Source organism: Cryptomeria japonica, chromosome 5 (genome assembly GCF_030272615.1).
Source record: "Cryptomeria japonica chromosome 5, Sugi_1.0, whole genome shotgun sequence".
Classification (NCBI taxonomy): Eukaryota; Viridiplantae; Streptophyta; class Pinopsida; order Cupressales; family Cupressaceae; genus Cryptomeria; species Cryptomeria japonica.
In genome coordinates this window covers 423,333,223-423,350,909 of record NC_081409.1, presented here as the reverse complement: position 1 = coordinate 423,350,909, position 17,687 = coordinate 423,333,223, and the positions used below count along the sequence as shown (strand labels likewise).

General features: G+C 39.0%; 1 protein-coding gene across 2 annotated transcripts in view; it reads left to right on the top strand.

The window, feature by feature from the left end:
- The window catches only part of LOC131060378 (protein phosphatase 2C 70), a 190,780-nt gene that overhangs the window by 31,907 nt on the left and 141,186 nt on the right, over window positions 1–17,687 (top strand). Inside the window, exons 2-6 of one of the 2 annotated variants that reach the window (XM_057993590.2) lie at window positions 2,710–2,920; window positions 3,093–3,268; window positions 3,396–3,554; window positions 4,487–4,645; window positions 4,756–4,817. In XM_057993590.2, coding sequence (XP_057849573.2) covers window positions 2,710–2,920; window positions 3,093–3,268; window positions 3,396–3,554; window positions 4,487–4,645; window positions 4,756–4,817 — 767 coding nt within the window. The remainder of the gene's footprint in view (window positions 1–2,709; window positions 2,921–3,092; window positions 3,269–3,395; window positions 3,555–4,486; window positions 4,646–4,755; window positions 4,818–17,687) is intronic. The other variant, XM_057993599.2, reaches the window with a different exon arrangement.

Sequence of the window (17,687 nt, the reverse complement as noted above, 5' to 3'; positions counted from 1 at the left end):
CCATCTATGAATATAACAATTTTGTGTTTCTCTGAAATTTCAGTTACTAAAACTGCCAACTTTTCAAATTCAGAAATGTATTGCTCATTAGTTCTAGTTTGCTTAAGCTGAGTTAAACCTTTTAGATGAAGTTCAGGATCTTTAGAATCAAATCTGTCAATAAGTTTCTCAGTGAATTCAACATAGATAATAATCTGATTATGACCTAAAGTTACTTGCCCATGGTGCCACCATTTATGTGCTACACCATCAAGATGTAATGTTGCATATTTGATTGCTTCATCTTCCAACATAGGATTTAATTGAAAATAGGTGTCAAGTTTTTGCACCCAAGCCCTAGTTGTGGTTTTCCCTGACCCATCAAAGTAAGGAATAGACATCTTACCAATTTTCCTCTGTAATTCACTGTTATTCCCTCGTTGTCCTCTTGGCCTATGTTTCATTTTGACATCCAAGTATTCTCTAAATGTCATTGTTGATCTAAAATCATCCCCTGATAATAACCAATCATGGTGTATCTCATCCAGTAATTCTCTAATTGTCGGTTCATTTTCTGGTTGCACATTCCTAGCAGTGAAAGCTGGCCTAAAGGGTCTGGCTGTTCCTGTTCTTTCCGGCTGATTATTATTAACAAAATGCTCATCTCTACCCCCATTATTTACCCCAGCATTTTGAAGTTGATTATTTCCACCATTATTTTGATGCTGATTAATATTTTTTGGCATAAATGGGTCATTAAATTAGTCATTCTGTTGACATTGTCATGCATATCTTGTTGACTTCTGATTAAAGCTGCTATGAGATCCCTATTGTTTTCAGGTTCCCCCATATTGTTTGTTTCAAAAATAATCTCTTCGTCAGTTTCAGTATGGCTGTCCTCAATTTCAAACTGAATAGAAGAACTACTTTGTGCTAAAGGAAAGTTTTGATATTTGTTTTGTCGGGCCCTAGTATTCTGAAAATTATAATTTCCTTGGTGCATACTCAGCTGTGCATAGATTTTTCATAAATTTTCAACTCAAAAACACCCTATAGGCTGGCAGGATTCAAAAGCTCTGATACCACTGTAAAAATCCTCAACTAATGTGTTTGCTGATAAATGAAATTCTCAGAGTATGTAAAGATGTGCTTGGAAAAATATTAAATGTTGTTTCATTGAAACTCAGACATCAATATTTCATAGTTCTGTAACTTCAAACTGATCAGTTCATAAGGTTTAATTCTGTATAAATTTCGCAGTAGGCATACATTGTCTTTACACTCATTGCACATTAGGAAACTGTACATTTAAATTAAGCATTCAAATAGTTAATTGAAAAGGTTCATGGTGCACTTGGTAAATAAACCGTGGTTGCCAATCATAGATTAGGTGTTGGTGCCAAAACTTGTTGCAGAATTCGACAACAGGGACGTCATATATTCTTCAACGAACATGACAGAGGAAAGCACCCACAGTTGCAGACAGATTACCCAGAGTTTGATCACCAAGTTTGCACTGTAAAATCTCATATACGGAACATTTCAATATTCTCCACCGAACAAGACAGAGGCACGAGGTCTTCATGGCATGCTTAAGGTTTGGTAGCACTCTCCAGAACCTCCACATAATGATTGCAGCCTCCACGTCACTTCACGACATTGCTAGTTCAGATCAAGCTTCAATATTTACACGCTATAATCCCGATATCGGGTTAGGAAACACAGTTTGTGTTGAATGCCAAGTTCGATTCATAAACCAAGGTCTTCGATGGTAATATATCCAGTATCGCGATGTAGACAAAGGCACATACCCGCACCACAACACACAGGAGTCATTCTCCAAGAAATAGTATACGCTGCTTCAGTGATTATAAATTCTGCTCCAGTCAAAGTTGATACCATACGGACCACTAGGCCAGTCTTCCAACTGGCGAAAGGCCAAATAGACTAAACATGTATCCTTACACGCAAGTTTCAATTTGCGGATATCATCCAGATCTTTAGTCTATCAACCTCCGGTGAAAGACCTCCCTAAATCAAACCCAAAAGGTAGTTCGAGGAAACCTGTTTCCGCACCGAATAGAACTGAATCGAACCAACAAATAAATCCATTTCCATTATTTAGAACTATCGATAAACTATGAAATAGTTTAGGAACCTATTAATTAATTTATATTAACAAATGGACAATTAATATAAAGTAATTAATATTACAAAAATCATTTATTAATTAATTTATATTAGTAAATTGAAAACTAATATAAAAGAATTAATATGCTAGTCTGGTCTAGACTTAGACTAGGAATTTATTAGGGAATATTGCATGTGTCATACCACAATTATCACCTAGTATTATCAAGTTTTCTACCTGTTACATTTATTCTAAGTGATAATAAGGTGGTTTTGGTCATCTTGATTTTTTATTTAATTAGTACAAGCTATTTTTTGGAACATTTTTAATACTTGCCTCTGTATTTACTGTAATGACTATAAAGTTGTTGCTTATCTGGGTTTTTGATTTAATTATTACTAGTTTTTTGATCTAAGAAAGTCATGTTGTTTGTGAAAGTTGCCTTCTGTTATACCAGTGTATAAATATATTATTATATTTTTTTTCTGCCTTTTATATGAGTGCACAGATGTCTTGTTATTTCATTTTTTGGATAGCTTATTATTTCTGATTGCTTCTTTTCATTTTGAATTAAAATAAATTTTTTTTTGCCTCGGCAGGTTGACGAAGTCACTGAATTCCTAATTCCAGAGGACTTGTCTGTTGGCCAAACTCAAAGATCTCCAACAGTAGTTAGGTGGAATGCTGATGTAGACATCGATGTTTCAAATGACAATCATTTTAATCCTTCTATTGTTTGTATTGAGGAGGACCACCCACCAGTCTCTCGAGCTGAGGATGTTTCCATTCAATGTTTGTCCTTTTATATTTGTGAGCTGTATTTCATCCATTTAACTGCTGCTATCATTTGATACTATAAGATGTGAGCTAGTAAACAGTATACTGTAGGATCCAAGATCTTCCCATTTATAAGTAGTGGTTCTATTTGAATTTTCAATTCAGAGGACTTAATTTTGAGTTCTAGTTATCTTGGGAGTTGCAGGCAGCAAATTGACTCTGGAAGTTATATCTGGACCTTCTACGGGAGTTAATATTTCACACGAGTCAGAAGGGATTTGCAACCTTTCTTTGCGAATTGGGAGAGTACCTCAAAATGATTTAGTGGTGAATGATCCTGAGGTTTCAGGGAAGCATGCTGTTGTAAATTGGAACTCAAAGGTAAGCTCAGCTGCATGATAAAAAAATATTGACATTTTCTACCAATTTAGATACTGATTTACCAGATTAGTGTTACTGTTAATGCTTCTTATTATATATATCAAGTGTACTCACCCTCTATTTGCAGAATTCAAAATGGGAGTTGATTGATCTTGGTAGTTTGAATGGGACACTTTTGAATTCCCAACCAGTTTCAACCCAAGATTCCAATTCAAGACAGAGGAGTGATCCAGTACGGCTGGCTAGTGGAGATATCGTAACTCTTGGTTTAACTTCAAAAGTTTTAGTGAGTATTCAGTGGTGCTCTTAAATAAAATTTCAAATGGCTAAGGTTTTGATATACTTTAGTTGCAAATATGGTCAAAGTTTGAGTAATTAATGTAGCAAGGATTAAGTTCCAAAAAATAAAGTGTAATGTAGATCAACTGACATTTAATTTTTGTTCAAATTTTTATGTGACTGGGAAACAGGTTATTAAGATAATCTTAATATTTGCATGGATGGTTGCAATACGAATTAAATGTACACCCATTACGACTCAAGATTTTCATTTCAGTACTAAATCTTGTTGAGGATCTTGTGTCTCTTAACTTCAGTTTGGGCTTGAATTGTCTTTTGGAACAAGGAATCACCTGTTTTTCTAAGTCAAATCTTATAACATAGTGTTAATGGCTGTAGTCTCATGCTTAACTTTTGGTTTACTGGGCAACCTTTTGTGCTCATGTTTTCCGTTTGGACATGTTTATATACATGATAATCTTGAATACAAATGTAATCTAGATGGCAGTTTTGTGTGGGAAAACTCTAAAATGCATATGACTGTTAACTTTTTATTTCGGATATAATGTATATCTATTTACATAAGCCACTTCACAAATTTTCCTTTATAGCTTTTTTTAGTTCATCAATTGTATGAGGCGTATCCATCCCTAGGGGATGGGAAACTATCAATTACCGTGTGCGTGTTTGCCATTCTCCAGGTCCTTTAAACATTTCATGCTGCAAATATGTGTGTTGTTAACTTAAAGATAAACCCCACACTGCTCACTTTTCAACACCGTTTCCTATTGGAGGTTGAATGAAATTCAAGTTATTACATTGATTTGTTTTTGCTAGTGCTCTTAATTAGAATTGATATTTTCATTATAAGAGTAGTATTTCAATGCCTTTAAGTTGATATCCTATATTTAATTTCTAAGGAGTTTGTATGCATTGCAGGTAAAAATAGTGGATCACGATGATTCAAACTTTTCGATCCATTCTATTCCTTTTGGAGTTGGTGTTGCTTCAAATCCAATGACCATGCGCAGAGGAGGAAAACAGCTTCCTATGGAAGATGTATGCCACTGTGAATGGCCTCTTCGTGGGATTTCACAGGTTTGATTTAAGTTTCTAACAAAGTTGTTTTACCTTTCTTTAGGGAATATCTTTTTTCATGAAATTCTATTTTCCATTTCCATAACTAAAGTTATTTGTAACCCATGCAGTTTGGAGTATTTTGTATATTTGACGGACATGGTGGGGCAGATGCAGCTAAGGCTGCAAGCAAGTTAGTTAGCTTTACTTATCTTGTACGTTTGTAGGTTTCATTACTATAGTTATAAATAGAAAGCTGTATATGCCTACTAACTTTTTCAAGACCAAGTCATGCTTTCAGGTTGGTCTTTATTTTTCTGATTGTGTTCAATGATGTTGGTGTTTCTATTTATATTCAAGTTTGTGCTGATAAGTTTCTTAAGTGCAATTCTTCCTCTGTCAATATTTATTATTTTCATACTTCCTTCCTGACTATTTTTACCCATTACATGTTTCATAATCCAAGTTGTTATGCTGTTCATTCCTGGATAACATTATTTTTAGGTGAAATTTGAACTTTATCTTTATATGTTCTTTCCAGATAATATTTGTGCACCATTTTTGCCAATTCATTGCTCAGTTGACAAATGATTTCAAACTTCAACTATAACTTGTTAAAACCCATTACATGTTTCATAATCCAAGTTGTTATGCTGTTCATTCCTAAATCACATTATTTTTAGGTGAAATTTGAACTTTATCTTTATATGTTCTTTCCAGATAATATTTGTGCACCATTTTTGCCAATTCAGTGCTCAGTTGACAAATGATTTCAAACTTCAACTATAACTTGTTAGAATTAGGATTCTGTCAGGTATTATAGTCAAAAAACATTTCAAGGAAACACCTGAAATTGATGACGACTCCTTTTTAAATCCTTTTTAAATCAGTTGTTTGTGTGTAATGAAAATAAAGTCAAACTTGGTTTTGTATATTTTATATCTTAACATATGTAGTGTATGCTTAACTAAATTTGTATAACGGCCCCTTTTGGGACATTCCTAAATTTTGCCCTAAAATCACAAGTTGAATTAAAAATAAGAAATGTAATACATTTAAGAGTATAAATTTACCAATTGAAATGCCCTTTATAAGAGAATTCCTGGTCTAGGTCCTGCACACAATATTAGTCACTGGAAATTGACATTAAATCATAAGCCAAGATAACATCTATTTTTACTAAGCATTAGTAGGCATCATGATATCACATATCCATCATTCATATTGAAATTGAATTAAGGCAATCCTATGATAATCTCATTAGGAATGGTGTTTGAAATGTTTGCAAACTGCAATCTCAAGGTTGGTTGCCCCTGTATTGCGAAAGCATGGAAGGTGGGTCACCCTTCTATCCCTCAGTTCACCTTGGAGGTTGACCGTCCTCCTTGATCAAGCCTGGAAGCATAGAAGGATTTCTGGTCCATTCTAACCCCAAGCCCATGAGCATGGAAGATTGATCATTCGTTCCATCTCTGGGTGGTGTACTTGATAAGAAGCATGAAGGCTGATTGTCCTTTATCTCTCGTGAACCCAGAAGGCTGGTCGTCCTTCCTATTTGCAATTCGTTTCTCCTAAATTCAAAACAGATTGTCATATGAATCTACTATTATATATTTATAACACAGAGAGTATTTAGATTACTTGCAATGATCGACAATTTCTGCAATGTATATCTATGCTTCTATTTATTCATATAATCTAATAATATATTTAAACTTTTCTCAATTTGGTATTATGGCTGAAGATAATATTTATTGTTGTTTCTATTTCAATTTCCTTCTTGTTTTCCTATTTCTCACTTCCTGCTCTCTTCTCAAGGAAATGATCTCTCTTGTATACCTTAATGGTGAAAGAGTCCCCACCTTTCACCATTGCAGCTCTTGGAAGGGTTACAATCCTTCATCTCTAATTGCTGCCCATGACAAGATCTTAATATAAACTTAATCAAATTCTTTTGCTAGCATCTTGGCACCACCTTTTAAATCACCTAGATTACAATTAAATGGATGCGATCATGTATTTTATAAAGGGTATGATCTGATACTTGACAGGGGCGTGACAGTCTGCCCTTCCCAAGATTGCTTGTTCTCAAGCAATGTCGGTTTCAATCTGTCAAACTGAATTGTTTTGCTAATACTAGGATCCCAAATCAGCATTGGAGATTTTTAATTCCTAGATCCTCCTTGTGATATAATTAGCTTCTGCTACATTACGCTGGTATAATTGAGGAATTGGAGTTTCTGCACCAAGTGATGTTTCTTTCATTATCTTGGTTATGTCCCCTTAAAGTACTTGAATTTCTGAGCAACTCTAAAAAATAAAACCTAGATTTGGAAACTGCCAAGGGTCCTATTTAAGACAAGTTTTCTCTCACCACTAGAGAGAAGAACAAAGGCATCTTGCATTCCTGAATAGAAGTATGGATGTTGCCTGTGAAAGATTTGATTGAATGATGGTCTGTGATGTTACCAGGTTGTCTGATATTTTAATAAGTTATGTCTATATATCAATAGTCTTGGCCATAGCAGCAGTTCAGCATGGTGTATTTGGTTCTTTTGATTAGTTGTTGCAACCTTTATAAGTTGTTTGACATAACTGAACTTATTTGATTATGTGTGGTGGACTTCACTATTAAGCACTATATAAAGCTGCCCTGCGGAATTGTTAACCATTGAGATCCAAAGTGTTATGGACTTACGACTTGAGGTATGAAATTTAGAGTGAAGCAAGCCTGAACTGTGAAAGGAACCTACATGATAATCTGATCTTGATTTTGAAATATCAAATGCTTTCTGTGAGCTTGCTTGTCTGAGTTGATCATCAATCAAATCTTGGAAAATTATGAATGGTACTAGCACTATGAAATTTGTCCTCTAGCAATTGTTGGCAAGTGACATATATGCTAATATATTAGAATTCTTTTTCTTGTAGCCCTTTTTGCTTGTCTAAACTTAAAATTGTGAAATCTATGATGATGCATGAGTGTAGTCTGTGTCGTGTTATGTATACAAGTCCATGTATCCATTTTGTATAAACTCTTTAGTTCATGTTATTTCTTCCTGTTTAAGACATTCAGGTAATTGGATAGTGGGGCAAATGGGGGCTTCATCTGATTCATCTGAATTCCTCGAATGACTACATGCAGAAATAAGGTGATCAGATCACTACAATCTTCATCTTGCCTAGTCTCCTGCATAACTGAAAGAATGGCAGGGCTTATGGGGTTCTCATACAATTTTTCAACCTTATCCAGAATACTATGTGCAGTCAAGGTTGTGACCCAAGAGCATACTGAATAGGGAAAATTACAAACATTGTTAGAATCACACAGCATCTCTAGATAGATGTGAGGAGGTCCTATTGCATTCTATTTTTTGACATCGTTCTTGACAAGTCAGGGTCACAATTACTGAATTATTGGGATTGTTATGAGCTCTTGATTTTGTGCATGAGGAGGCAAGGCTTGCATGTATATTATTTTCAAAACCTTGTGTAAGGATCAGGTCTACATGATACACTATCCACTTTGTGAACCAATCAGGAGGATGCAGTTTGAGATCTCCATTCTACTTGAATATTTTGTTAAGGCAGGCATTCATAACTTGTATTAAGACTGGTCTATGATATTCAAAATTTTTCTGTGTAGGGACTAGATGCATGTATCTCGTTCTTAGGGATACAATGAAGAATTATGTTTTGGTGTCACATTCTTCGTTGCTGGGTCTTCTTTAAATACCTTCTCCCCCTCCAAGAGTCGCAACTACTCAGACATCCTGTAATGCCCCCTTTAAGCCTGACATGAGGTGGTTTGTCGTTAGCCCATCTTGCCATGGTCTCAAGGGCTAACTAGGACTTTACAGGGATTAGTGAGGGATTTGGCCTAGGCGATTTCAGTTTCAGGCCAATCAGAGGTGTTTTGGTAGGGTTTACAGATACTTACTATTTATAGTAAGTTAGTAGTGGCTTAGTGGTTGGGATTATTTGATGCATTTTATAATGCCAATAATTATGGTGATTATTATTTGTCATCAAGTTTGCAAATTTAATGAGCCGTTAATTATTTGGGCAATTAAATTAGAAGTTTCTAAAGTTAAATTTAAATATTTAACTTAAGTGTTCATTAAATGCTGGGACTAATGTTGGGAAAGAAAATATTAAAAAGTCCCCTTTAAATGGGATACATAAAGAGATAATGTTATTTTATTATAACATTCTTTAATCTCACATTCTTGGTGCATTGCAATTTGTGCCCAAATGTAGTTATTTAAGTAAGCTTGTTGAGCATTAATGGCATCTTGGAAATTGTGTGTTTTGAAGTTTGTGATTTTTGGAGATTGTCTCTGGAATATTTTCAGGCAGACGTTAATCCTCTAATGTAACTTTTTCCATGCCTGTGAGAGACCAGGTTTGGGAGATAATTCAAATTAGTAATGAATGAATAGTTTGGCATCTATATTTTTAGTTTGGGCTGTGAAGGCTCCATTGGGATAAGTCGTAGATTCTATTGATTGGCAAATCATAGTAATTTTCAGTGCATGAAGCGTGGCATTGCAGCTAGCACGTGCTAGGAAGGGAGCAAAGCTTGATTTCATGTACTACTTGCTACTTGCCTTATAGAAGGACATTCCAATGTGACTTTGCTGCTGTGTTGCTTGTAGTGCCTAGGCCATTACAGCTCAGCCATAGCCATACGACTCCTTAGTCGTCCTCCCTGAGGTTGCAGATTGGTGTTGTGGGGTGAGGCATGAGTGTGGGGAGGTGATGCCCAGCCTTGAATTGCAAGCCGACTATCACTGTGACTGGGACGTGTAGCACTGGGAAGGGCCGCTGTCCACAATCTGCAACATGTATCATAGCCGACGACTAGGTCAAGGCCAAGAAACAACAGTGTTGTAATAGGTTTTGAGTTATCACTTGTGCTTGAGAAATATAATACTTCCTGAAACTTTGTTTTTGTCAGTTTGGTTTGTGATTTTGGATGTTCGAAGCATTTAATAATTTCAAGTTAGTTTTGGCTGCAACTGTTTATAACTTATTTCGTTTGAACTTTTTGCTATAAATATATTGGAATGGAATGTATGTTTGCAAGCTGTTAGGCCACCAAACGCACCAGGTTCAACTTAACAACAGTGATTGTTGTCGGCATAAATTGCCTATTGTTATGTTTGATAATATTTGTTATCCGGCAAGGTATTAATTAATTGTATTGAGTGGGTTGTCAGTCTCAGGTGCTTATGTGTTGGTTGGTTGACGGTTGTGTACCTCTCGGCAACCGTCGGGTCCTTTAAATATGTTGTGTACTGTCAAGGAAGGGGATGGTATTGTCAGATCTAGTGTAATCCTTGGCCGACCATCTTTGGTCTCTTCTTTGTAATAATTGAATGTGCGAATAAAGATATATTTTCTGCCGTGTCTAGTATGCATTGCCATGTACATTATTATTTCCTGTATTTAATTTACCAGTTGTACCAGCAAACATTTTGGCGCCGTTGCCTTAAAAGAAATCGGGTCAGCCTTGAGTGATTCAGGTCTGTAGATCCCATCAAAGGTGAGAAGAGGCCACAGGGTGGTCAAGACCAAGTGATTAGTTGATCTGCCGACCCTCGGCCAGAGGGAGCACATAGACGAGTTGAAGCCTGGAAGTACTCGGAGTGTTGGGACGCTAGAGGTGGACGTGTAGAGGACGCACACGTGTCTGAGAGCGCAAGGAAAGCATTAGAACGCAGCGGTTGAAACAGTTCACTCAGGTCCGACACACCTGGAAGTACTTGAAGTGTTGGGGACGCTAAAGGTGGACGTGTAGAGGACGCCTGCGTGGCCGAGAGTGCGGGGAAAGCACCAGAACGTAGCGGTCGAAACAGTCCACCCTGGTCCGGCACACAAGGCAAATACACATGTACCTTCCGAGTGAAAATAATGTTGAACACCGAGGAGAAGCAAAAACTGCTGAAGTTCAAGGGAGACGAGACGGGTTGGAGGACCCGGTACGACATTGAAAAACATGCATAACCATTTGGGAGGCAAATGGCCAAGATGATAGGGACTACTGGCTGAAGGCATTTCCCGCCACCCTTTGGGGGATTGCCATTGACTGGTATACAGACCTCGACGCCCAACACAAGATGAGATGGAGTGATTTGAAGAGGGTGTTCCAGGAGGAATTCAAACTCTTGAGGAATGATAATGAGATCATGGCCGAGATCTATAATACTAAGCAAGGGAAAAATGAGAGTGTACGTGCTTACAACTGTAGGCTCAAAGAACTGTTGAACAAGATGGAAAACCAGCCAGCCGACGGGTTGAAGAAGAGGTGGTTCACGGAGGGATTGATACCTTCACTGCGCAAGAAGATGAAAGTAGTGCGTCCGTCCTCATACGCTGATGCGTACAATCGAGCGATGGACATCGAGAGTGAAAATAAAATCTCCTCCCGAGAGAAGAGGAAGACTGATGATGATGAGAGCACCGAAGGTAGCAGTGACGAAGAATCTAAAACCGTACGAGCCCTTCAATGGGATATGCAATGAAGGTAATGAACTATGGTGTATTGAGTGCAAAAGGGAGGGGCACACGAAAGGTAATTGTCCTAGAAATATGTTTTGTGAAATTTTCCAAGTACTGGGGCATTCAATCAAGGAGTGCCCGTACAATTTGAAGATGAGAAGTACACAAGTACTCTTCACACAGGGAGAGTCCAGCCCATCGAAATCACAGAATGTATCGCCAAGTGGTTATGGAAATCAACGAGGGCGAAACCAAATACAGTACGACTCCAGAGGACGTCCTATCATACAGTGCCGACAATGTAGTGAATGGGGACACTTTGCGAGAGACTGCCATAACAGGAAAGACAACATACAATTATTGTGCAAATGGTGTGGTCCAGGTGACCATGAAGACACCAACTGCACGAATCAGAAGGGTATTAATATGGTGGACGTGGAGGGACAAGAGGATGTAGTTTTGGCAATCACAAGAGCACAAACAAAGAAGGCAATGTATTCAAACTCTGGTACGGAAAAGGAACAAGCCGAAGTAGAACAAGTGTTGGCAAAGGAACAAGTAACTTCCAATGGAACTGCAAGTATGTCATTGCGAGAGTTAGAGAAGAACATAGTTCGACAGGTGCTACAAACAACCGTACCCATCAAGGTGGCAAACCTTCTTCAAACTATGCCGCAATTGAGAATGGCAATTGCCAACACAGTCAGTGACAACACAGTCTTCCATAAACAATGTAAGCCACACGAGGAGGAACTGACGGGAAAACCATCAATCGAAGGGAATGAGTCCAGTGATCCAATGTTGTTGACGGTGAGCATCGGGAGGAAGCCGACGGTCGTTGAGATGGAAATAATGGGGAAGAAGTTGACAAACACCATTGTCGATGGAGGCTCGGGAGTCAATGTACTACTAGAAGACACATGGAAATGTCTGGGGAAGCCGAAGCTTTGGCCGCCAACCTTCCACATGGTAGGTGCCGACCAACACGACATCCAGCCGTTGGGAACATTGATGGCACAAAAAGTAATGATTGGGACACAACAATTTTTCTTAGACTTTGTAGTTATCCGGTTACAGAAGAAGGCTTACAATGCACTCCTCGGGAGGGGATGGTTGGTTGCTGCCAAGGCGAATCATAATTGGAAGCGAAACACACTCTCGATCGAGAGCGATGGGAGGAAGCACATCATTGACTTGAGGAACCAGGCGGTGAGGGAAAAACTAGCACCCTCGGACTTTGAGTCTGAGGGTAGAGAGTTAGGTATGGACAGAGGAAGGAAAGGCATGAAACCCAACGATGAAGGGGTGCTCAAACTAGAAGATTGCTCTGAGGATGAGACGAGTTCTCTTAATCTATTATTCCACTGGCAGATGGAGGATTATGAAATTTTCCACCCCGACTGTAACATGCTACAAATTGGCCAAATTGAGGAAGTACAAAGTCCGTCGTACAATATTCATTTGTGCACATGCAACGTTGGTGTGTATGAACAGTTACCAAGTGAGCCTGCACTGTATGAATAGAGGTCGTCGAGTGGGAATGGGGAAGTATCTAAGGTGTATGAAGAAGATTCATAGGGCGAGGATCTGAAATTGGATGCTGTAGAGCCTGGTGGAGACGCCTCGAAGAAGTTAACACTATACGCTAAACGGTTCACATCAGCCGAAAGTAATTCAGCTGTATGGTTCAGAGCAGACAAGAGCAAGTTGGCTTCTAAGAGTCTAGGTTGCGTCGACGTGATGAGGTTACCACACAAAGCTAAGAGCCCCAGCTACATCGTACAAACTAGAGAAGCCGAGTGTTGGAGATCCGTACGGTCAAGGGAGAGTCGGGGAAGCAGACTTGACACCAGGACAAAATCGAGAGAGGGAAGGAACATTCCCATCTAGCCATAGGAGAAGTTGAATCCGTACGGTGCAGGTGAAGAAGCAGAAATGCTGTATAGTGTACGGTCGACACACAGGCGTAGAGCAAGGCGAGGAGTCCGTACGACGTACGACGGAGCACCATTCCGTATGGTGTACCTCGTTCAATCAACCCGTACGGCGTGGCTCACCCACCCACTCCGTATGGTATAGCTTATCCACCCATTCCGTACGACATAGTCCATTCATTCGACTCGTATGACGTACGATATAAACTGCATAGTGAGCAGGGTATGTTGTACGGTGAAATTGTACAACGGATATGGCACATGAGGCATCGTACAACATACATGGAAGCTGTACGAAACATCGTACAGGAGGCATCGTACGGTATACAAGGATGCAATCAGGGAGAGGTCGTTCGACCATGCTATAGGCACGACAACCAAAGGCAGAGGCCGTACGACAACCAAGAGAAATCCGTACGGACCATAGGAGGAATACCGTACGGTCAAGGAAGCAGTATGTCAAAAAATCGAAGGCATCAGCTTTGAGTTGGATGAAGGGAGTCTCAAGCCACACACCTATGCATTGTACAACCAAGAGAGAAGCACAAACCTGTACAAAAGAACAAGTCTATATGCAAGGAGGATAAGCCCATATGGAAGGAGAACAAGTCAGAAAACACAATACCCGTACGAGAGTATGCGCCTTGATCAGAATTTTGACTTCATTGGCCTCGTTCCTGACGTCTTAAAAAAGCAGAAAATTGATGCACGCCATGGAGTTCCGTCTGGGTTTGAAGGTTGTAATTTGGTGTTGGCGACGGGACCCTACGAGGGGCGCTGCCCCTTGACCCCACTGGGGGTGCTGCCCGGAGACCCCCACAAGGGGCGCTACCCCTTGACCCCGTTGGGGCGTTGCCCCAAACCCCCATTTGATTTGGCAGGTACACTAAGGACCTGTTGTGACCATTTCACACATCGCCCCATTGCAAATGGGGACCCCTGCTTTTTTTTGCTTTCTAGGGTTTGTTTTTTAGGTCTTTTAGGGTTTTGTCTGTTAGTCTTTAACTTTCGAGTGTCGCCAATGGGATCACCTGGATAGCAGGTTCTGCTTGAGTTAGGTCAAGTTGGTAAGTGATGAAGTTTGGAAGTCCTGATCCTGAAATTTGGTTAAGTCTGGAATGTCCTGATCCTGAAATTTGGCTAAGTCTGGAATGTCCTGATCCTGAAATTTGGCTAAGTCTGGAAAACTGAAAATCCTCCAAAAACTAGATTTTGCAATATAACTCCTGGAGGTCTGAAACCACTCTCAAACATCCTGAAAGTATATATGGAATATAACTTAAAGTATAAGCCACTTATACTTAAATGTTATATTCCATAAAATTATCCTGACGGAGAGTTCAAAAGGTCAAATTTTGCTCCTAACCCTTCTTGAGGGTCCAAAGCGAATTTTGCTCCTGACCCTCTCAGGAGGTCCAAGGCGAATCTCGCTCCTGACCCTTCCAGAGGGTCCAAGGCGAAAATCAACCTAGGACTCATTCCTTGCCTTATTTGACCAAATTTTGATTTGCAAAGCATTTTGTTTGGACTTTGGAATTGATTGAGAACCTTGAAGAAAATGATGGATTTTGGCCAAGATCAGGAATTTTGCTCCTGACCCTTGCTGAGGGTCCAGAGCGAAATTCATTATTAACTTCATTCGCCACCTTGTTTGAGCTTGAAACCTTGTTCCTAGCCTTGAAAACGATCTTACCTTGCCCTGTGGAGTGATTTGAAACTTGAGGATTGAGCAGTTTAGCCTAGATTGTGAATTTCGCTCCTGACCCTTGTTGAGGGTCCAGAGCGAAAATCTTATTTGAGCCTATTTGTCACTAATTTTGGCTAAATTTTTATGTGTAGGGTCTCCTGGATGGAAGGTTGAACATCATTCAAAGGTTTGGACGCATGAAAAATGGTGAATTTTGGGCAATAAGGGCAAATTCGCTCTTGACCCTTGCTGAGGGCCCAGGGCGAAATTTTGATTTCTTCTCATTTAGCAGTGAAAATGGATGAAGTTTTGAACATGAGTGGAAAATGAACAACTTCCTCTACCCGTCTGAAAAAGTTTTAACTTAAAAAGTGAAGGATTTTGTTGAAAACTTAAAATTCACTCCTGACCCTTGCTGAGGGTCCAGGGCGAAAATCTTGTGGGGGATGTTTTTTGCTTAGTCTTGGTTGAATTGGAAGGTCAAAGAGGTTTCAAGGTAAAAGTGAAACATTTTGAGTCTAGATTGCAAATTTCGCTCCTGACCCTTGCTGAAGGTCCAGGGCGAAAATCCTAAAACCTATCTCCTCCTCCAAAATTTGAGCAAGGCCAAGCTTAGACATGGGTGTGAAATGACATTTGAATTGCCTTGAAGTTGGGTTGGATGGTTAAAAATGCAAATTTTGATGACCAAAGGCAAATTCGCTCCTGACCCTTGCTGAGGGTCCAAGGCGAAATATTCAAATCCTCCTATTTTCCTTGCATTTCAAGATTGGATTTTGGTTTTTATGACTTGGATAGGAGGAGGACGTGATGTGTTATGCCTTGGCGGTGATTTGAAGTCAAAAGAATGAAGGAATATGCTTAAAATTCAAAAATCGCTCCTGACCCTTGCTGAGGGCCCAGGGCGAAAATCCTAAAATCTCCCATTTTGCCTTGCAGGAATGAACCAAGCTTGGATGGAGTGAAAGAAGAAGACCTTTGCCTAGCCTTGAGGGGTGGATTCAAGAAAAGTTGATGGAGTAAGCACAAATTTGAAAAATCGCTCCTGACCCTTGCTGGGGGCCCAGGGCGAAATTTTGAATAGCTCTCATCTTGCATGGAAAAAAGTCAAGTTTTGGATATAGATGAAACAAGGACATCTCCCTTTACCCACCTAAGAAAGTGTCAATTTGAAAAAGTGAAGGATTTTGTTACACAAAATTCGCTCCTGACCCTTGCTGAGGGTCCAGGGCGAAATTATTGTCAATCTTCATTGAGGCCTTGATCAATCATTGATGTTCCTCAAATTCCCCAAAATTGCTAACTTCGAAGCCTTTGGAAAGATTAAATCAAATTCGCATGAAATTAAAGGCATTTTAATTTAATAAATTAATTTTTGACCTTGAAATAATCAAAAAGGACATCTTGGAGGCATCTAAAATTAATTTTTTGAATTAAAATTTGTTAGTGAGCGCTCAAAGGCATTATTTTGCCTTTATAGGCAAGTCGGCCACCTTTTTAAAGAGTTTTTATTTATTTATTTATCCCTTTTGCCAAGTCGGCCTTGGATGAAAGAAGGTGAGCGCTCTATATAATAGGGGGGCATTGTTTCAAGTTCAAAACATTCATTCATCCCTTCTAAAGTGCGAAATTGAGGAGCAATTTGAGGAGCGAAATCCAGAAGATTGAAGGCGAAATTTTGCCAAGTGTGGAGACTAAGGAGGGTGAAATTCATTTTGAAGGCTAATGGAGGCATAATTCATCCAAGGGAAGACTACAATCTAAACCTTGTCTAGCAAAATCCAGTCTTCTTTCATCATTTTCGAAGGTCTTAGAGTTAAGTACTCAAGAGAAGGTATTGAAATCATTTTGATATTCTTCGTCAAGGCTTGTTTTAATTTCATAGCAATTTTTGAAAAGAAGTCTAAGACTTGAGAGTTTGATTTTGTTGATTAATTAATTAGGAAATGAAGAATTCTAGATTTATCATGAAATTTCCTAATCAAATATCTTGAATTTTCCCTTTGGAGAGTCTTAATTTCTACATTTTAAGATATAATGCTTAAAGACTAATTTTGGAATTTTTGTGTAGGGATCGAATGGCAACCCCAGAGTCAGAAGATCGACTACTTGGCGGGCCTTCATCAAAGAAGATCAAGCAAGGATAAGGGCGACTTCCTCCAGTCTAGCATCGATCAGGATGACCTTCTTCGGTCAAGCATCATCAGGAATAACCTCTTCCAATCCAGCATTCCAAGGCGAGGTACATCATCATCCTGCACATCAAAGACAAAATTAGTCAGAGCAAGGGTTTGTTGAAGAAACAGATAGTTTCAGAAGAGTTAATTAAAGCTAGCTCCTCAGCATCATCGAATTGGATATCTACCAAGTTGCAAGTGTTAGATGAGGTGGCATCCTAGTCATCGCTCCTCTAGTCGGATTGGTCCACCTCAGGGTGTCCAGATTCAATGTACCTAACTCATGGGAGGTGGCACAAACTTCGATGTACCTACCCCGGCTATCCATTGGTCGAATATTCCAGAGAAGACATGTGTCCAATTAATACAATTATTTCATTGGTCAGCATTAAGTTTGTTGTAATAAACCTTAATTAGGGTTTTCATTGTAGAATCTTGGCCATTGATCTCAAATTGATCTTAGCCATTGAATTGTATTATGGGCACTATATAAGCCCCGGCTCTTCATTTTGTAAAGGCTAATAGGATATAGAGAGTAGTTAGAAGGTGAATAGTTAGCTAGTAGTGGATAGCCAGTTGATAGAATAGCAATTAGAGTAGAATAGAAAGAGAAGGCAAAGATTGTTGCCAAGACGTTGTTGTAAAAGACTTGTAGAACTTTATTGAAGAAATGGTGAAATTTATGGGTTGATTCAACAATTTGCATGGTCTCTATACTTCTCATGTTTGATTTTATGTTATTAGATGAGTGGAAGAAATGT